The sequence below is a fragment of the Triturus cristatus genome, chromosome 6, assembly GCF_964204655.1.
Source record: "Triturus cristatus chromosome 6, aTriCri1.1, whole genome shotgun sequence".
In the NCBI taxonomy this organism is placed as follows: domain Eukaryota; kingdom Metazoa; phylum Chordata; class Amphibia; order Caudata; family Salamandridae; genus Triturus; species Triturus cristatus.
In genome coordinates, this window is record NC_140589.1 from 584,031,640 (window position 1) to 584,053,856 (window position 22,217).

Sequence of the window (22,217 nt, forward strand, 5' to 3'; positions counted from 1 at the left end):
CGGTCCCTGCGCCTTCCCAGACTGAAGAGAGTTGAGGGCTTCACCAATCTCCGTCCCAGTGAATTCAGCCTCTAGCCGGTCTCTTTGCTCCTGGGACAGTGTGGGTAGCGCGAAGTCCTGCAGAAACTCCGCGCAATCTTGTTCCACCTGGTGCATACCAGAGTGTAGACTCTTTCAAAGTACGATGTGAATGCTTCTGCTATATCTGTGCCGTTGGAGGCCAATGACCCCTCACTATCCCGTACCTCGGCCACCCAGGAGCGCTCCCTGTCTCGGCGTTGATGCCATGCCAGTGGCTTCAGCCTTTTATCACCCACATCATATATTCGATGTTGCGTAGCGAGGCAATAAGCTCGCGCCTCGTTCTCCGCCAGCACTCGGAGTTCCTTTTGTTTTAGGACCAGCGCATGACAGTGATCGGCTGAGGGCGCCGCACCAGCGTCGCGCACAAGAATCACTATCTCATTTTCTAACTATCTAATTTGTATGGACTCCTCTTTCTTCTGAGCGCCAATCAATGCTTGGGCCTGTCCTCTAAGAACCGTCTTATAAGCTTACCATAACGTTAAATGGGACTCAACTGAGGCCCGATTTTCCTCGAAATATAGTTGGTAACCCTCCCGGAGTTTGTCACTAATGGTTTCGTCCCTAAGGCGCCACGGGTCAATCCTTGGAAAAGATGCCTTAGCGATCACCGAGCCCCTGAGAAGAACGCCAACCGGAGAGTGGTCCGAGATTCCCAGAGCCAGTATGCGGGGTTCCGCAAAGTCGCCCAGCTGGTCAATATGCGTGAATAGATGGTCCAACCTGGAAAAGGAACCATGCCTGGCCGAGTAGAACGTGTAGTGTCTGTGAGAGGGGTAATGCGTGCGCCACATTTCCCCAAGTCCCAGGGCCTCAACAAAGCCTCGTAAGCCACCTTCCCCCCCCTGTTTTCCCACCCCTCACCCAATCAGCATCCATAACAGCAGGAGAACTGCCAGGAAGGATCCCAGTCTCGCAAAAGTCATGGAATGTAAACCGGGCGGGATGTAACAGGAGCCCAAAACTATTGCCCGCCCCTCCCACCTACCCTCCACTGCAACCATGCATCCAGAGTCATCTGTCCATGTACCCGAGATTACTATAGGCAGGGTGTTATGAATCAAAATTCCCACTCCCCTAGAACCGGATGTGAAACCCGAATGAGCCACCGTCCTGTATCCAAAACGGTCGAGGGCCTTACATCTATTGCCACGCAGGTGCGTCTCCTGAAGGAGAACCACATCTGAGGAATGCCGCTCTGGGTACTGCAGCACCAGTGTTCGCTTAATTTTGTTCCCCAGCCCATTCACGTTCCACGTCCATATCTTAACCTGTGCCTGCTCACCCATCAGTTGCATGGGGTCTCCACCTTCTCGGATAAACCATGTCCCACCGTGTCCCATCAGAGTAATTCCACTATGCCGAAGAACAAGATTGACATTGAGTAAAACATACCTTCCCCAATAAACTAATCCCCCTACCAACTCCTCCCTCCCTGCTCAGTGGGTCCCCAACCTCCCACCTTCCAAACTTGCCTGTGGCCCCATCAGAGCAGTTTTTGTTTTTTGTAAACGAAACAAAGCACGGAGTCCTTGATACAGCCCCTATAATAAAAAAATAGTAATATGTCATCAGTGTGTGATTTACTGATCAATATTGTATTTGAAGTAAAATAAAAAGACAAGGAACTGTTAATTACTGTTTTATAGTAGCCTCATTTACGAAACGATACAGTTACTCTTTACTCATACATTATTCAAAGGGTGCAACAATTAACTTTCTTATAAAAAAAACCTTTGGATGACATAATATCCACTGAAGAACTGGCTATGCATATTCTACTATTAATTTACGCAAACACGATCATAATGTGGATTAAAAAAATATACTGCATTTTCATCTTAATTAAATCAAATGTATTATCGAAGTCCTTTAACCAACTTTTTTCTTACACACAGTTGAACGGTGCCCACAGAGTTGCGGAATGAGTTACATTTTGTTAGCTTAGTGGCTCCGCATACAAGTTTTAAAAAAAAACATTCCAGCTGGCCTGGGAATCGAATTTCATGAAACAAGACTGAACTCTCAATCAGTCCTTTAAATGGGAAGTTCACAGGCAGCAAGGACCCGATTACTTTAATTTGTAAGGTAGAGTACTCGAAGTCCTGCACTACTTTTAAACAGATCAGCACTTCTCAGAACCAAACAGGTATTCTAGGATAGAGTACCTGCATTTTTATATTTTCATTCCAAATGCTGCTCATACTCATTTCGGGAACTGCAAATTAAACGCCTCAAACGTGTGTGATACTTCTAAAAACAAGACCATAGGAAGGACACACTATTTTATTAGTGGTGTAATGTCAAGATGCTAGAAACTGAAAAAAATTCACACCTAAGAAAGTGCTAACTATGTTCACACTTCTTGATGCGTGCTGTCCCAACAGCCCCGTCACTTGACACATTATTCCACCAGAAAAAAAAACATGACGCAGTGCTAAAAATGGTCACGCCGAGCACTATTTAAAGGAGGATCTTATTCTGTTCCACCATACTGCTCAAAACATTAAACAATACTAGACATATCTTAACTATGCTTAGCAGGGTTGGTGATCACAACTTCTGCTGAAACTGAGGCACACGGGTATTGTATCGCCTGCATGATTTAATTTCACCTGCAAGATAAAGCCATATAGCAATTTCCACACTGCAGGAAATCAGGAGTTATTGTATGAAAAAATGTACTCGGGTTGAACTGCTATGAATTAAAGACTTGCGTATGATTTACAGGGCTGCTTGTTGTACCAATAAAAAAAACACAAGCGCGTGCGCCTCGCGCGGCATTAGGAGGAGGGGAGAGAGGAGTGGGTCTGCGCCGGATTCCCATGCGGGAGCGAGCAGCAGGGCGCGATAATTGCTAACATATGGCGCCGCTGCTCGCTCCTGCAAGGGAATCGCCAAACGTGCACTCGTTGCCATTGAAAGCAATGCAGCGCGTGCACGTTTTTGGCCTCAAAACAGACTCGATTGCTAAAGGTCTTTTTCCTACACATGCGCTGCGTAGGCGAGACCTAAAAATCAGGATACCAGATATACGCAGTTGAGCACTAAAGGCAGGGAACACGACTGTACACCATGCATGGAACATTCTCATTCCAGTATTTTTTTTAGAAGAGACTTCTTGTTGAATTATTTTTTTATACTTATGTTTTTTGTATTGGTTATGGAGACTTGGTGGAACTACCTGACCCAGTGCTTGCTTTTCCAAATCTAGGTAGAGAGTTGATTGATTGATATAATTTTTTTTTAAAGTACACTAATACTCAGGATCCGGGTGATCTATTGCCCAAAACAGAACTTGCATCAATCAGAGTTATTTATATGATAAACACATGACTTTTTAAAAGCTTGTGAAAATACAGTATGTGTGGGGTTGTGCTTAGCGGCAGTGGAAAAGCACGACAAGCCTTGGCTGTGACAACTGCAGAGGCTCTATCTCCCAAAATTACTCTACATGTCTTAGGAATTCCGAACAGATTGCGAGGCATGCGTGAGAAAGGAATCTGGGAGTACTGTAAGGGTGGTGTTGTGAATCCCTTAATGACAGATGCACAAAGATTTAATCAAGATGTTTCAGAATGGGAAGCCACACAGCAGTCTTCAGGTGATGTGAATTATGAGATTATCTGTTCAGTCAAGGAGCCAACCAAGTTGCAGTACTTTGAATGATCTGCAAAAGATGTAATAAGACATTGACAAAGTCCCAGGAAGATGTAATTACAGTAGCCCAGCCTCAACAGTATGAGGGTTTGGATCACAGTTTTCCTGAAGTTTGATGAAAGATTAGGCATATTTTTCCTCACTACTCTTAGCCCACATCTCTGACCCCTTTTGTTCTGCCGAATACCACTACTTCAGTCATGGAGAAATTAACTCACTGAGAATTGACATCTATTCAACTCGCAGTAGCACATACACATTCTCTAAACTGAGATTAAAAGAATTCTCTGTTGCTATGCATATGTAGTATGAGCTGGATATCATCTGTATAGGAAAAAAACGAATACGAAAAAAATATATTAAGTTGATCAATGGAACTATATAGAAATTAAACAAGGCTGCACTCTCTGGGCAGACCCCGGAGACACTCTGCATATTAGGCTTTGGACTTAATTTGAGAAAATAGCATGGTGACTGCTTGCATATGGTTTGTGACAAATGATGGTAGCCAAAGTAGGGCATTGCCTCCTACACCAGCCTCACAAAGTCTATCCAGAAAGATAAGGTGGGAAGCAGTATTCAATGTCACAGAGAGATTTTATAATATTAGAGCAGGTGTGCCTCCTTCGTCCTAATGCATACGGCTCTCATTTGTGACAGTCACTAGTATGGTTCTAATAAATAAAATTAAAAAGTGAAAGCTGGGGGTGCGTGGCCGGGCAAGATGGCCGGATAGACGTAGCCTGTCTCGGCTCCCGGTCCGCACGCTGTCCTGGCGAGGAAAGAAGTGGCTGCGCCAGCGAAGAAACACCGCAAATAGCATCTACGGACGCATGAAGCTGTGAGGCATTGGCGATGACTACTCATCTGCGCTGATCGCAGCGAGAACTGCTGTGTTGGATTTCGGCGCCTTGGTGTGGGAAGGCTCTGCCAGTCAAGATGGCAGCGCAATTTCTGCGACGACGGGAGTCCTTTCCGTCTGTGCATCGGAGGTGAGGTCCCTACAGCTCTACTGCGGAGCTCGAAATGCTGCTTACTGTGGCGGATGGCCCGGGTGCACCAGCGGCAGCGTAATCAGTTCCCGCAACCGGCTCAGTATTGAATGTGCCTGACGTTAACATGGCGGCTGCTCCCCGATGAATGACGGTGCTTTTTCGCGCTCACAGCTCAACGCTCGGCGCTGCCCAGAGGACTCCCCAAGCTCTGCAGCCAGAGCCTCCCCTACATTGGCTGACGTGAGGCTGGCACATTTAAGCAAACACACGGTGGACTTGAGGGGCAGCTGCTCGCTGATGCCAGCTATTGTCAGGCCTGCACATCTCCCCCTGGGTGAGGACTCTTCAGCGCCAGTTCTCCATTACCTGCGAGTTACGCACGGGCAACCCTCCCTGCCGCAGGATGGCATTTCGCTCCCCCCGTTGTAGTGCCTCCATTCTGGCTCCATCTGGCTGCGGGAGCATTGTCTCAGGGCTCCCTTCCTTATCCCAGGTCTCGCCACTCACTTCAGCACCATGCCTTCACGTAACACCGGTGGTCTCCCTTGTGCACCGGGGTACTGACTGACTGGCTGGGTCCCTGGGCGGCATCATCTGTGGGCTCCAAGGTGCGGACTCTTACAACTCGGAGGTCCCCAATTCTGGCACTACTACATGATGCTTCACGGCTGGGATCTTACATACTACATTCTGGAATCGCTTGCCCAACTCTGAAGGTTCCAGCCATATGCCGCCTTAGAAGACAGCGAGCAAGACACCACATAAGGTCTCCGATTTGTTCTCGTCTGTGGAAAAACGATCTGCGCTGCGGGGAGACGCAAGCTCTGCGGCGATGGCACTTGCGAAGGCGGACCTCTTAGCCTTGTTCAAATCTGAATTGCACAGTGACATCAGCCAGGACATCCAATCCTCCATGGCCCAACTGTGATCGGACTTGACGGAGCGCCTGTCCTCCTTACAAAAAGATGTGGACTCCGTAGGCATCAGAGTCCTTGACCTCGAGACACACCACCAGGCACAGGAGCAACTCTCTACCGAGCTTCAGGATGATGTCCGATTTCTTAAAGATCAGCTTCTTCAGTCGCAACTTAAGGCGGAGGACCTTGAGAACAGAGCACGGAGGGAGGACATACGAATTAGATACCTGGAGGAGGGCACAGAGGGGCCTGATCTGGTGGCTTTCGTGGTAGGTCTCTTTTCGGAAATTCTAGCACCACAAACTCTTAAAATAAAATTGGACCACGTCCATCGAGTGGGGGCCCTACAACATGGAGAGAAGAAACGGCCGCGCAACATCCTGGCCAAATTCCACTCTTATAAAGTCAAAGAGACAGTCCTCCAGGCAGCCAGGGCGAAAGATTCCGTCGCATTTCAAGGTCATTCCTGCACCATTTATCAAGATGTCGCTCTGTCTACTTTGGCACGGAGACAATTACTCCGACCCGTAACTTCTAAGTTGCGCGATGACAAGATCAGGTATAGGTGGACATATCCCTTTGGGCTCAGCTTTGAATTCCAGAACAAACGCCACCACATTACCAACCTACAGGAAGGCTTGGATCTCCTGGGCATTTCCGCTGAGGAGGTTGCCCCCTCCCAAGGTAAAGCTGGTGAATCTGCCCGGGGAGCTCCGCTAATTTCAGCGTGGTCTGCTAGGTCGCGCAGGGATCGGCGATGATTGCTGTTTGGGTGCGCCAGGGGCCGGGGATATCGGCTTCCTGCTTGCACGACATACTGGTTGCCACCTCTGGAAGCCTTCGATGATCCGCAGCGGGGGCTGGCATCTCCCGGAGTGCCGGGTGTGCTCCACTTCTGAGCCTTCGCTGCTGCCCACATTCTGGCGGCACTGGACATTTTCCATGGAGGAGGACAGCGCACGAACTTGGCAGAATTTATAAGTGAGCCTGATGTTGCTTCCTTTTGTTTAATAGCACGGTGGGCCTAACAGTCGAAGATACTCCTGCTTTTCGATATAGGTTGTGATCCACATAGTTGCTAATTCTTGTATTTGCCATGGTAGATATCTTCTAGATGTATTTCACCAGTCATGTGTTTTATTTCTCCTGCGCCGCACAAATATGCTTCTGGTTGAATTTTCTCTTGGGACAGGCGTGGACGGGGTCCTTGGACCTGCTGTCTCCCATGGTGTCTAGGGGGCCTCTTCGGTCCCGCAGGGGGACCAAAAGTAATGTTCCTATTATATATTTGTTTCTATTTGTTCACATTTGTTTGGGGGGTTTTGGGTGGGACAGGGAGGGTTGTGGTGGCGGCTTTTTAACAAGTGCCCTGGGGGGGTCCTCTATTTTCTGGGATGCACGGCTGGCATGCTTGGGTCTTGCACTATCACAAGGGGACAGATTGAGAGCGGTAGCAAGCTGGGTCCCTCAGTGTTTGTGAAGAGATGTAGTCTTCTTTCTGTGATATAATGTGAATGTGAAAGGTCTTAATTCCCCTCAAAAACGCCGCAAAGTCTGGAAATACATTACTGACATCACCTTGACATAGTGCTTTACAAGAGACGCACTTAGCAGGACCGAAGACTCACGTCTCCGCCACAAACATTTTCCAGTAATTTACAGATCATAGGCCCATACGAAACATAGGGTGTGTGGCTATTATGTTTCGCTCCTCCATACAATTTCAACCTCTGGGGGTTCAGAGTGACAAAGATGGCCGTTGGGTTATGGTCAAGGGGCGCTTGAGAGGGAAGGTCTGCACACTGGCGGCGCTATATGCTCCCAACACTGGACAGTCGGTTTTCCTACACACTTTCTTGAGGGAGTTAGTAGACTTTGGTGAAGGTCCGTTGATCCTTATGGGCGATTTTAATCTGATTTGGAAGAATGAATTGGACAGTACATCCACACAGCATTCGGACATGGGCTCCTTTTCGGCGGAGACACAACAGCGCATACATGACTTGGGCCTTTTGGACGCATGGCACACTCTTTTCCCGCAGACCCGTGATTATACATTCTACTCGCACGTCCATCATACATACTGCCGGATAGATTACGTCTTTATTAGTCGGTCTCCCCAAGGAGTTCTGCGGGACGCCAAGATCTTCCCTCTTTCGGTATCCGATCATAGTCTACTCTCTTTGTCTCAGTGGGTTTGGGAACGCTTGGCCTACCCCCAGGTGGTACTTTCCTCCGTCGCTGGTTCGCGACAGGGAATCCTGTACTAAATTAAGAAAAACTATTTCTGAATTCCTCGCTACCAATAAGCCTGACGACACCTCGGAATTTATCACCTGGGATGCGCTGAAAGCCGTTCTCCGGGGGAAATGCATTGCCCTCAATGCGGCATTGAATAGACAGCGCACTAGTGAGAGAGAGCTATTAGAAACCGAATTGACTTCTCTTGAACGCAGTCATAAAGCGAACCCCACCAGGCAAACGCTACGCAGAGTCACGGTGCTCCGAGGTAAACTCAGTGCTGTTTACAATAATAGGGCGGAGTTCACGCTTCTCAAGCTACGACACCTTTCATACACCCAGGGCAATAAAATTGGTAAACATCTTGCCAGACAATTAAAAGATAAAAGAGAGAGAGAATACATCAGCGGTATTCGGGGTCCCTCGGGGGAACTTAAACATAGGAACGAGGACAAAGCTGAGATCTTTGGCTCCTTTTATGGGAACTTATACACTGGGGAAACCTTAGATTCGAAAGCCCAGCAGGAGTACCTTCGAGCACTGCCCCTGCCCCAGGTGTCCGATGCATGGACTGCATTGCTTACCGCTCCTATTACAATGGAGGACGTCACCATGGCCATTAAAGGGCTGAAGTCTCATAAAGCTCCCGGGCCGGATGGCTACACCACGCTTTTTTATAAGACGGCACCATGTCCGAAGCTGTGATATTGGTGATACCCAAGCCAGGGAAAGATCCCCAGTGCTGCTCCTCTTACAGGCCGATTACCCTATTGAATCTTGACGCTAAACTGTATTCTTCAATTATTGCCCAATGCCTAAACATTCTCATGCCAGTCCTCATCCTCCCGGACCGGTCAGGATTTATTAAAGGGCGTCAAACACACGACAATACACGCAGAATCATATATTTGATAAAAAAGGCCAACAGCCGCCGAATCCCAACGGTCTTGGTAGATTTAGATGCCAAAAAGGCCTTCGACCGGGTTGATTGGGTATTTTTATTCCACACACTCACAGCATTCGGATTTTCGCCTCAATTCCTAAATATGATTAGAGCTAACTACTGTCATCCTAGCTCCAGGGTGGTGATCAACGGGATACAATCATCCTTTTTCCGCCACTCTAGAGGCCCTCGTCAGGGGTGTCCCCTTTCTCCTTTACTTTTTGCTCTCAGCATAGAACCACTAGCCCTAGCGATTAGGACTAACCCTGATATTCAGGGATTACCATTCACGGGGGAATCCCATAAAATATTCTTGTTCGCAGACGATGTACTTATGTCCTTGTCTGAGCCTTCCACGTCCCTTCCGCACTTACAGTCGGAGCTTGAACGTTTTGAACTGGTGTCAGGGTTTAAAATAAATGTAGGCAAATCATATATACTCAATCTTACCCTTCAGCCTAACGAAGTCCTAAGACTCCAGTCTCTTACTCCGCTTCCGTGGGCTACCTCTTCCATCCAATTTCTGGGGGTTCAACTAACGTCGAGAATTGAGGGGCTATACTCTGCCAATTTCCCCCCGCCCTTGCACGCATTCAAACGGAACTCACAAAATGGAAACTGCTCTTCCTGTCATGGTTAGGTCGCATTCATGCCGTGAAAATGACCCTTTTGCCCAAACTCTTCTATCTATTTCAGGCCTTACCTATAGAATTGGAGGGTGACTTCTTTCGGAGAGTGAAAACCATGATCTTACGCTTTATCTGGCAGGGGGGCGCGCTCGCTTTGCATACTCACTTCTGCGCCGCTCTCGCACAGATGGGGGTGTTGGAATCCCGGACTATCTTTTATATTACAAAGCGGCGCAGTTGAGAGTCTTGGTTGAATGGTCACAACAGGCCTCCGAGAAACATTGGCTACATATGGATCGGAGTGTGACGGGGAGGACTATTTGAGACTTGGTTTGGCGCCCGCGTAAGGACAGACCGCAGAATACCTATATTAACATTCCCACATGCACTACCCTCAGAGTGTGGGACTCAGTCGCAGGCGACGAACGGTGGACTTCGTTCCCCTCTCCGTTTACTCCGATCCACTTCAATCCAGCATTTCCCCCGGCCCTGCATGAGGGACCATTTGATGCATGGCGACAAGGGGGTTGCTTAGCTCTGACACACTTATTCCATAACTTCGACCCTCTCACCTTTGATAACTTTAAACGGGTTTATGGGCTGGAGGACACAGAAAGGTACCATTATACTCAATTGATGCATTGGGCCCTTATTCCCCAGGTCAGAGAGGCAGCCACCCGACCTCTGACAAAATTTGAGATCTTCCTCACCAAGATTGCTTCTATGAAGGGGGCGATTTCTTTTTTGGATAACTTTCTGCTTAAAACCGCCCTATCCCCACGCCCCCGATACATGTCCATGTGGGAAGACTTGATTCACCGTCCTATTTCTGACGAGGAATGGACGCACTTATGGACTGATATTGCGCGTTTCAACCACTCTTCATGATGGACTGGTATCTGCATCCTTCCAATCTTCGGCAGATCTTCCCCGCCACCTGCGATAGATGTTGGAGAGGGTGCGGACTACTCGGGGACTTCCAACACATTTGGTGGGATTGCCCGACTATCCGCCCCTTATGGGTAGAAATTCTGGCACACATAAAAGACATGCTGGGTTATCCCATCCCCACTACCATGGCGAGTGTTCTTTTGGGCTTGTGTGACTCCTCCGTAGAGCACCAGACTCGAGCTGATAAAGTGATCATGTGGCTTTGCATTGGAGCAGCTAAGATTACTTTGGCGGCTGCCTGGAAGAGGAGGGAGGCTCCGTCTATTTCCCTCTGGCACTCTCGCTTATGGAAGCTGCTGAACCTAGAACGTATGGCTGACATTTTTAGGGATAATTATAAGAATTTTGAATATAAATGGGGACCCCTAGTATCCTTCATTTCAAGAGGCCTCCCATCGGCTGTGTGTCCTTCCACCTTAAGCGCCCTTCATCTCTTTCAATTTTGATTGGAGTCCCGGGGTCATATGCCTCCTCTATGGTATGAGTGTTGCCACCACCACAGGTAGGGTGGGGGGAGGGTTTTAGGGGGGGTTACTTTGTCCTTTTTTTTTTGTTATCTCACGTTTGGGATAAGTTCGTTCATGATCGAAGTTTCCTTTTTGTACCACATTCCAATTGGACGGCTTGGGGATGCTATCATCGCAGAAGGCAGTTGCGCTTTCTGTAGTACCGCCTGCTCTCATCTTGCCCCAGAAAGGACTCATTTCATGCTCCATTACGTTTAGAAACTGTTTCCACCTCTCGTGACACTCGATAAGGAAAGGAGCTGGTTTATATTGAGCAAGGCACCCTGTGCTGCTGTTATAGGCCTACTGAAGCTTTCTGTTCCCCTGCGAGGGACGATGCAATGGTACTGCCTCAGATTGTAAGCTGTATACAAAACTCAATAAACATATCTATGAAAAAAAAAAAGTGAAAGCTGGACAGATGTTGTCCTGTGGTCACTTCACTGTGCTCGTTACATTTGTATATAAACCTTAGTCTAATTAGTAGTTCCAGATGAGATGGATGGAGTGCCCCGTATGTTCATTCCTATCTGCCTGTGAGGTATATAGACTGTTGTACTGCGTTTAAGACCCAAGTTAAAGGTGGGGAACCGGGCTACCCACAAGTTGTAATTTGTGGAGAGTAGAATTAACTGTTAACTATGTGGGATGCCCCCTTCATTCTCAAAATTATCTAGTTTAAAGGTTTTAAAATATAGATGTAGGTCAGAATAACATTCCATGGAACAAATAGTGCTGCGGAACACTCGAGCCTTTATCAACAGTTTGTAGAAATCACACGCGAAACCTGAAGTTGTGCTGACAAGCCACTTGTTCATTTCAACGAAGATACAACTCCAACAAGCCACTGTTAGATTCGGAGGTGACTCTCCTCCGCTGCCTGCCACCCACTGCGCATCCCTCACACCAGGATTCTACTGAACCTTGGTGTGAAGAGTCCATCGAATTTAAAGTAGTATAGACAACATTACACAGTTGTTTACAACCATGCTGAGTTAAGGAAGTGTCTTGCAATATATATTTTATGACAACAGTATTCTTTCTTGTGACTTGTCTGCTTTTTCTAAATACCTTCTTACCCTAGTAAGCACAAAGTAGTCTTAAATTGGCATATTAATTGATGGCAAAATTCTCAACAAAATGGTCTTGCCACCATGAGTGTAACAAGACTGAAGACAATCTATGAATAATTTAATTGTGATTTTCACTGTTAAGTTTCAAACCCTGGATATGTGAACCTTTCTACCTCTGATTCAAGAATGAAGCCTCTTTACAAATGGATAGCTACACACAACATACCAACCATCAAAAAGTGCATGCAAAACTTGATTATTATATGATTATTATAAAAATGTAGTTTTTCAGATATTCACTTTACATTCAAATTGCCACGTTCTGCTGTCTACCCGCATATTTGCTTCCATTGGTTGGATTTACAGCTGTTGGTCATTACTTATGTTTGTGTTTTTCATTCTTTAGGAGGACACTTCATTCTAGGATGCAGACAAGACCTGGAGATGTGCAGAAACACACAGAGATTCCCCTAACCACCTTCTGCTCACTGGTGGATTTTTTGTTGGATATTGTATCATTGGTGAGAACTGGTTTATTTTCTGATTGGCAGTGTGTCGCCAAGAAAACAAGGGTTTGAGTTACAAAATTATATTTTTTTCTGATGTGTCCTTAACCCACCACCAAGGAGTAATTTATTCTTGAGTTAAATGTGCCTGATTGAAAGAAGAAAATAGACATTCATTGCCTTCAGTGTGAAAGTTTCATGTGTATCCTGCACACTCCTAAATAAAAAGCAACACACTGAGCAGACTCACAGCTGTGCTCGAGCAGTGGTCAACGACAGACACTGAAATATAGCCAGCACCCACAGATTAGGAAATACAAAGGAGGGCTGGTAGCTTCACAGAGCAGAAGCAAAAAATGCAATTGTGTGTTTTTCTTGCACAACGCTGTTTCACGCTGGTTTAAGATAGGAATTTAAACTGAGCAAATGTGAAGATAAAATTCCATATTATTTTAAAAATAATTTGTCTCCTAAAAGAGGAACTCTGCCACAATTGTAAATGTTCACCTTTTTATTGATTGACAATTTGAAAACAGAAATTGTTAGAAATTGGGTTTTTGGTTGGCGAAGGTATGTACCCTGTCCAAGCAGGAAGCAAAATTCTAGTCAGGGTAAGTCAGTAACACAAAATCAGTAACACACTTTAACTTCTGCTCACCCTCTTGTAGGTTAGCACAGAGCCGTCAGGCTTAACTTATCAGGCAATGTGTAAAGTATTTGTGCAACATTTCAAACAGTAACAGTGAAAGCACCACAAAAAAACTCCACTCCTGTTTAGAAAACAACTTATATTTTTATGAGTAAAACGAGACCAAAACGACAAAAATCCAATAAGTAGAAGTCAAGATATGAATTTTTAAAGTATAAATGTTTTTGTAGTGCTTAGTAACAGATCGCGCCAACCGGGGCTATCTTACTGCACTTGAGCGGTTCATATCCAAAAGTTCAGGATGACCGCGATGGAGCGCGGGTCAGATACAGGAACCACCCTTGCCCACTGGTGCCTTGGATGCGTAAACATCGAGAGCGATGTGTGGAGCAAAAGAGATGTTGCATCGCTGTCGATCACCCCGATGTAATCGATGCGTCGGTTCTGAGGTGCACACAGTCGAAGATGTGCTGAGAGTCAAGATGTGATGAACATCGGGGCTATAGTTCGTCGTTGAACCGCTGTGCTGTAGGCGATGCGAGCTGCACAAAGCAATGCATTGGCACTGAGCTACGCAAAGTCGGAGATATGTCGGAAACGGGGGGCGAAGCATCACGCAGTCAGAGATGTGGTGTCATCAGTTCGTGCAGCAGTGGCAATTCAACGGTGTTGGGGGAAAATGCGCTGGTTTTGAATCGGCACATCATCAATTCGTGAATTTTCTTAGTTGCAGCACTTAGTACTCACTTCCAAGGGCCCAGGAATGGATTGACACCACTTGGCAGAGCAGGACTCACAGCAGACAGTGTCCAGGTGTCGGTTTCAGGATGAAGAAAGACGTTTTTAATATCCCTGAGACCTCAGAAAACAGGAGGAAAGCCAACAAGCCATTGGAGATACTTTGGTTCTGGGGTGTAGAGATGCAGATACAGTCCTTCTCACTCACAGGCAAGAGGCAGCAGGTCAGAACAGCAAAGCAGTTCAGCAAAGTGTCAGTCCCTCAAGCACAACACCCGCCCTTCGTCCTGGTAGAATGTCCTCAGTTCCAGAAGTGTTTTGGTGATGTCAGCGGTGCAGTACTTATACCCAGTTAGGCCTTTGAAGTTTGAGAGACTTCAGAGAGATGCTATGAAGTGCATAGAGATCCTTTCTTTTCTACCCTTGCTCCAGAATCACTACAGGGTGGTATGCAACCATTTGTGTGGGGACAGGACACCGCCTTTTTGGGTATGTCATCTCTTTCTTCCCATCTTGCTCAGGATGCCCAGCAGCATGCAGATGGCCACTCAGCCACGCCTACCCTTCCTTTATGTGAGGCTGTCTAGAGGGAATGCACAAAGCTAGATGTCACCCACCTCAAATGTGCATTCTAAAGATGGGCAGAAGGCACCAAATGGTGACAGTAAGGAAATGCCAACTTTCTAAAAGTGGTATTTTCAGAATTGCAATTTAAAAGCCAACTTTACCATAAGTCGGGTTTTTAGATTGTGGTTCCAGAGACTCCAAATTTAGGGGTCCCATCTCTTCACAATTGGAAATTACACTTATAAGATGTAATAAGGCGATACCAGTGTTATCCTATGGGGAGCCTTGCAGTAGTGAAACACAAATTTAGGAGCATTTCATGACCAGGACCTGTAAAACTTAAAAGTGCATGTCCTAATTGATAAATACACTGCACTCTGCCCATGGGCTGTCCAGGGCCTACCTAAGGGGTGACTTGCATGTAATAAAAAGGAACATTTGGGCCTGGCAAGTAGTTTAACTTGCCAGGTCCACATGGCAGTTTAAAAGTGCACACACAGAGTTCAGTGAGGAAAATTGGACACTTACTGGCATTTTCTTTCATAAACCACCTTGGTGTTTTCTTAAGAGTAGATTATCTAGTGCCATGGTTCTAATAATGCAAAAATGTATAATATTAATAAGTATATCACATTCATTGTTTTCAGTTGTACTGTGATTCCTTAGTTAGATTAGGACCTTATATTACCTTTATAGCACACAAATTCAATATTTTGCCTTAAAATTGCTCAAATGTATGAGAATCCTATTAGGTGTGTTAGGATGTACATTGAAAGATGATTAATATTGCAAATGCACTGGTGTATATGGTAAGGTTTTGCATCCTGTAAAAATTTTGTAAATCAATTTTACACAATTTGTGTTGCTTGTAGGAAGCTCATTATACAAATGTACCCAAATACACAAGATAGGATTAAATGGTTGTTCTTGAAATAATCCACAATTCTTATTGCCTAAAACATGGCAATCCAGAAAAACAAGCTAATTATAGTTTTCAACTCATAATTGTGGAATTTTAATTTTAGTGTGAGGGTCCTAAAAAAAAAAGTCTTCATGTTTTCACCCGAAAGGCTTCCTTCCTTTTCCTGCAATATGTGGTCTTGTCTCACTTCCACCCCACTGCTGACCCTCCCACGGGAATAGCTAGGAGGAATACTGTTTATTAGACTGCAGAGCTGGGAATGTATTTAGAGGGCATCATAGTAGGAGGAAATGTGGTGTTAGCAGGCCTTTGAAGTGAGGTGGAAGATAGTAGTGTAGTGATACCCTGTGCCTCCCTTGCAGCCCAATTGACTGCAAGATGACGTGGAGGAAGGGCCAGACAACACTGATTAGGAAAAAGAGAGGTGAGCTAAACAATCTTCCTTCTTCTCTCTGTTCCTGAGATTCGGTTAGTAAAGGCATTACATTATATAATTGGTCTGTTAATTTTCTTCTTGCCTCAGCTTGCCTTTTACTGTGGTACATAATACCTCTACCTTCATAACGGTTGTAAAAAAACATAAAAGTGGTGCTAAATACCATTTCAGCGGGGGTGCAGTGTATTAGGAAATACCCTACTGTTAACCAAAGATGCAACAATCAATTGCTTCTATCTAGCACACATTTTGTAACCGTTATGTATTTACAGTCTTTATGTGTAAAGCCATTTCCCTAAAAATAACATTTGTAGGGTGCAATTATTAGTTTTCATGAATTGTGGCAACCCTTTAGGTTTTTTAAACACTGCTTTCTCTTTTATCTCATAATTCCTATATTGGTGTGTTTGATATCTTTTTTTTCCTTCTCTAGTTTATCATAGTAGCTTTTTGCTGTGAAAAGCACTAGGCATTGCTTGCATTTCTAATTAATCGTTTGTTTCGAATAACATCTGTTTTAACTAATCTAATTAAGATGCCAGACTGTTCTGCTTTATTGTTCTTCTCTGCTCAATTCTTTACTTTCTCATTTCAAAGCCTACTAGAAGTATGAGAGTTATCTGTCAGGTATGGCGCCTGCCTCTTTTCCATTTTTTTAACCAGCTGTTAATAAATATTTTCTGATTGTATTGTGATTTAATGGAAATGGGTCAAAATGAAAGAAAACGAATTATGGAAAATATGTACAGTAGTATTTAATTTACTGTCAACTGTGCCCTTTTGACACCACTGTCATTTGTCAATCTGTCCGGTCTCGATCCCTTTTATCGTTTCATTGTGATTAAACGAGGTCAGTACACCTGAAACCTTCTGGCATGTTCCACCTGTGACACTGTTGGGGGGGGGAGGGCGGAATATAAAATAATCCTGTGAGATTCTGGTTTCGCAAAATGCATGCTGTAAACCGAGCCTATATGCTCACCAGTTATACAGATAAGTGCAGATGCATCATATCTGTGCCTCATGAGCTGCTCCCTAAAACACAACCAAAATTGCAACATTTTCCCAAAATAAATGTTATTGGCAAATTGTAAGCCTTTAGTTGAAGTGAAAGCTTTGCAGTTCTATTTTGTAAATGTTAACATGTTAGTGACATTTTTGAATTTTATTTTTTTACAATGCATGCTATTTGTTGCGAAGTATATACATTTTTGTGAAATGCCCAGTACCGTTTAAGGGATCTGAAAATGTTTTGCTCTTAGAAAGGCCAAATAAACCTTAGCTTCGAGTTTAAGTATGCCTCCCATGTTGTGGCAAGTTGATGTATCACCCTTCCCAGTGCTGTCAGCTTTACTTCCTTTTACTTATGGAAACCTTGATTCACAGGTACTTTGTCTTCTTGGCAGCACAAGAACTGTTTCCATTGATAAAGGTATGGCGCAGGCCTCTAATCAGTGGTCCTGCCATTGACTAAACTGACCGAACGATCATTAAGAAGAATACACATGATCATACTCTATACGAACTAGTAGAGCATTCGTGCAAAACGGGATACTTCTCAGTGTGATGACACATGCTCTTCAGCCATTTTGGTTATTGTATCTTTTTGTTTTCTTGTGATTCTAACTTGTAAACTTTTTGGAGGACATGGTGAAATGTGTTTAATGTCTCAATCCTGCAGCTGTCGGAGAAGAGGGTTGGGGGGAGGTTGGAAGAGTAGCCAAAGATGTTTATATTAGTTAGTCTTGTCAAGGGGACACATCAGAGGGAAACCAAAGACTTCTTGAAATCATCTTTGGTTCTCTTTTTGGTACAATGGAGCAGTAGGATAGTGAAAGGGTAATCGGCTGCAGTGAGCAAAACAGTTGAAAGTATATAAGGTCAAAAGCCAGTAAGTTTATGGAGGAATGACCGCAAAAATTGAAGAGAAATTATTTAGGTGAAGCAGAGAAAACAAGAATTAACAATTGCAATAAAAGTCGGTGTAAGCAATTCCTAACGATGGAACTCATTGCAAGTCGAAAGAAAAAATGAAAAGTTTGAGAAAATTCTAGGTGTCTCTTTGGAACATTTTAAAAGTACCTGAGTCAAAAGTAGGCCGGCTTGAGTCAAATATTGTTGTGGGGTAGGCCAGTTGACCAAAATTACCTTCAGCCAAGCTTCATGCTTGAGATGAGTCAAAAGGATTATTCTGATGGATTCTTCTCACCACGGATTCCTAACCTTTTGAATGCCCACATGTGCTGAACTGTATCCAGAAACCTTTCCAGCAATTCCTCTTCGGTGATGGTAGGTAGCACCTTTGGATTCCGTGGCGACCTTGCCCCACCACCAATAGTGATGGAGCAGAGCCATATATAGGTACCCCCAACCCACTGACATCAGTTCCTCCTGAGTCTGTGTTTGTCCCCTGCTCCACCTAATGCTTTGCGAGGACATACTCTCCCAACATCAGGGAAGGGTTATATTCTGAAGCTGGACAACTGTTACAGTTTGGAGTGTAGAATCTGCTGCAGGCTAAATTTTCAGATGTTCTGCTGTTTATGCTGTCTTTGGCCTAGCAACATCCTGCCGTGGGAACAGTTAAAGGTGATTTGTTGGCTCTTTCAGCCTTTCTACGTTGGGTTGGGCATTATCTGTGGAATTACCACCTTCTTTTTGGACAAGCTGGCTTTTCGTCTTGGGCCTTATTTTTGCTGAACTTGTATTGCCTTTTCAAGTTGGACAGTTCATCACACCCCCTACTGTCCTTCCCCTGCCACATCCTTCTCGGGTGGTGCAGAGGCATCACTGGTTGGACTGCATATTGCCCCTTACATCGGTCAGGAGAAGGAGCACCAATTTAATCACCACCATTTTGTGGCATTCACTGGTTATGAGGAGGGTAAGGCAACTGACTGTATCCACATGTATCGTTCTTTGAATAAAGATATGCTACATATGTGCCCAAAATGCTCTTACATCAAAGGATGTAACATTAAATGCAGCCTTCATACAACTTAAAAAAACTCTTTCTGGCGCCTCTTTTCTGCCATTACTATAAGTGGTAGCTGCTGACCTTATGGCAACATTAATTGATGGCTTTTTTGCACCTGTAGCAGTACAAGCGACAACACTCCCTTGGCCAGTTCTTCTGTTATCTAGTGGTGTGTCTTCAACAAGTTCCCAGTTGCAAAGGTTACTGCTGCCATATGATGCAGAAAATAGACTTAATCAGATGTAAGAAATGCACAGATTTTATAGATATAGTAAATAATTCAAATTATAAGTACCATAATCAATTCAAGAGTCTTATATCATTCTTTATTTTGAAGTTGATAAAATAAGCTTTTATTCTTCATGTAATATACATTGGAACTTCTTCAGAGCTAATTTTGTTTCTCAAAAGGAATATCTCCACTAGGATGTAATGCAATTTTACATATTTTAGTACACAATCAATAATCTGATAGAGCAACTAAAAATCAAACACTTCCAAGTATATGCCATTAGAAATCTTAAGGGAGGACTCGATTTTGATTTTGAGATACCCTACCATATTTATAAAAGGGAGTTTATAAAAGGGAGTTAAGAGAAATAATTCTAAAAATGTTGGCATGCGGTTTCTGTGAGGCCAGAGATCTCAGTTGTGGGCGAAGATATGTATTCATTGGTGGGTCTTAGTTCTCATGGAGGATCCTAATTTGCAGGGGCATCGTAGCGCAGTTTTAATCTAGCACGTACCTTATCCACAGTTAAACCAGTCCTGAAAGGCTGTTAAAGTTAAACGTTCCTAACATAGATGGTGGATGCCCATAATAAATACATTTCTAGCCATAGAATGCTTTTCAAAAGTATATATGACTCTCCTAGGGTTGACAGAAGTTGCATATGCCCCCTTTCTTGAACTTTATAGTCAAAAACTAATGTTGCAATCCTTGATTTATCTTTGAGGATCAATTTCAGGAGTAGTTACTATCTCCCAGCAACTTAGGCAAGTTGCAATACTTCTAATATGCCTCAACCACAGGATTTATTATGCATTTTTCGTGGTCTGAACATATGCAACAACAGATCTAGTACAGGTAGAAAATGAGTTGGTGTACGCAGATAAACAATGTGTAAAGGAACCAAACTTTATTTTCTCCTTCACTTTCTTTGTGAGTGATATAGCTTGACACCAACTAACTTTCTTGGTGATAAGTGTGGCTAGGGGTTAGCTGCAGGAGGCCAAGAAATCTTTTCAGAAACATATTTTTTTCAACCTGCAATCAATATGCTTCAACATAATCCCAGATAAAACTCTGCTATAGCACCATATGAATGCTGTGTGGTCTGATAAATTGTTATCATGCAAGCCTCGTACACGCCATCATATTCTTTGCGAAGTTTGATACTTAGCCTTTCAACATGACCAATCAAATTGACCTAGAGTTTATCAGAGACTCCTAGTCCGAATTAGTACTGAAATAAATACCCAAATATCAAAAGGATTTGACTTTTTCCAGATGCACTTTTAATCATAACAGACTTTGACTTAGGGTTCCTTGGTCGTGATCTTTAATTTATGTCAGATAGTCACAAGATTTAGGCTACTCAAATAGGCCTCATACCTAGAGTACAAATGTTGAAGTCTATTGCAAATCAAATTCAGGGTGCCCTATCTAACTTTCCCTTTCTATTAGTAAGCCAGTCATGGAGAACTATGAAGCAGAAGCCTTGCATGTAGCAAAATGCTGATATTTAGAGCCAAGCAGGCTTTGATAAAGAACTCTCTCCCTCTGAACAGCTAATAAAACCATACTCGATGTCATGATGCATAACATTTAAAACAAATCTTCTGCAGTTCATTAAAAGGGTTAGCAGTCGTTCTCTAATCCTCACAAAGACTCTGAAATTTAAAAAATATATATATATTAATTAAATTATAATAGAGTTTCATATGACCTAGCAAAGCATCATGTAATGGAAAATATCAACATCTGTCTTGTTAGATAGATGTCCAATAATTACAATTACTAACTTGTATCACCTTTATTAACTGTGAACTATAGAGTACCAACAATGTTGAAACACCTCGGCAAGTGACATTAATATAATAGTCATTACTAGATTTAAGTTAAATTAAGACATCTCAATCAGTAAAGTTTCTCCTGAAGGTGCGCAGCTCATAAGTGCTGGATGATTAAACCTACTGAATACATGATTGAATCTCTAAGTTTGGTGTGTTAGCTGCATCTGATGCTTAAAACCGAGAATATCCATAACTTCTTGACTACTTAAGTGATTCTTAGAATGACTAGCATCGCACCACTGGTGCGCGATCTGCAAGCAAGCAGAGCAGGCAGTGAGGAAATTGAAAGTATTAAAGAAATCCAAGGTAATTCCCAGCAAACTCACTATACTACAGACTACGTCAGTGCCTAGGGCTGCTGAGATTCTGCCACGTTGTGCTTTCTAGAATGGTTGGAGAATAGGGCATGTTGCAAATATATGAATGTGATAAGCATTCATCAAATGACATCATGGGCGTTTGCTGGCAGTTCTTGAATCTAAATTCATGAAATAATCTTTGCCAGTGTTATGCAGAACTAAAAGAGGGTCTGATAATGTTGAAGTCTGAACTTGGACTTCCTATCAAATTCGTAGCCACTCATGAGAGAATCAGGAAAAACATCGAAATGAATGTCAATGACAAGTCACTCTGACCATGCTGTAGCCCAGACAAGTAGGGAATCTTCCAGGTTTAATGAAAATAAATTGTATAAAGCAAAAAGTTTAGAAAACTTCTATTTATACAAAGTCATGATAACTGGTTGAATAAACTGGGTATGTTTCTTGGAGTTCGATAAATTAAAATGTTCTCATAATTGTGGAATTGTAGAAAATTCAAATCAAGGCATATTAAACAAAATGTTGAGGTTCAGTAAAGATTTAAGGATCCATTCTGCAGTAACTGAGCTGATTGTAAGGTAATATTGAGCCAACATGAGCCCAGAGAAATGGGCTCAGTGGGTGCTGGTTTGTTGGTTATATGACAATATCCATGTAGTGTTGGAGCCTTGAGTTGTTTGAAGATGTCAGAGCAAGCACATAGCGACATGTTTCTCAAACACATATTATCTGTTATCAAAATAACAAAATAAGAAGAATTGAGGGGGCAGGAGTGCTCTTTACAAATATACATTCATAACTGTATTGATTAGGGAAATTTCTGATACCAACAGAGATTGTGTTTCCTGCTTATTAAGTCTATAACCAGGTATGTAGTCACATTCCTCAGCCACTCTCTTTCGCCTGTAAAGCTTTTTTTTTTTTTTGTAATCTTTTATTAATTTTTCCAATCAACACTATCACAGAACGTTTACTATGTTAATATAAGCGTCAACCAAGGAAACTACAAACACTTCGGTCTATGTTG

The 22,217-nt window shown here is 43.7% G+C and overlaps 1 protein-coding gene across 3 annotated transcripts in view; it reads left to right on the forward strand.

The window, feature by feature from the left end:
- DOP1A (DOP1 leucine zipper like protein A) overlaps nucleotides 1-22,217 on the forward strand; it is a 1,047,530-nt gene that overhangs the window by 359,715 nt on the left and 665,598 nt on the right. For 2 of the 3 annotated variants that reach the window (XR_014963003.1, XM_085611022.1), the window contains exons 12-13: nucleotides 12,406-12,520; nucleotides 16,415-16,444. Coding sequence is in view for 2 of the 3 variants with exons in the window: in XM_085611022.1 (XP_085467148.1) it covers nucleotides 12,406-12,520; nucleotides 16,415-16,444 (145 nt within the window). In the remaining variant the exon portion in view is untranslated. The remainder of the gene's footprint in view (nucleotides 1-12,405; nucleotides 12,521-16,414; nucleotides 16,445-22,217) is intronic. The other variant, XM_085611023.1, reaches the window with a different exon arrangement.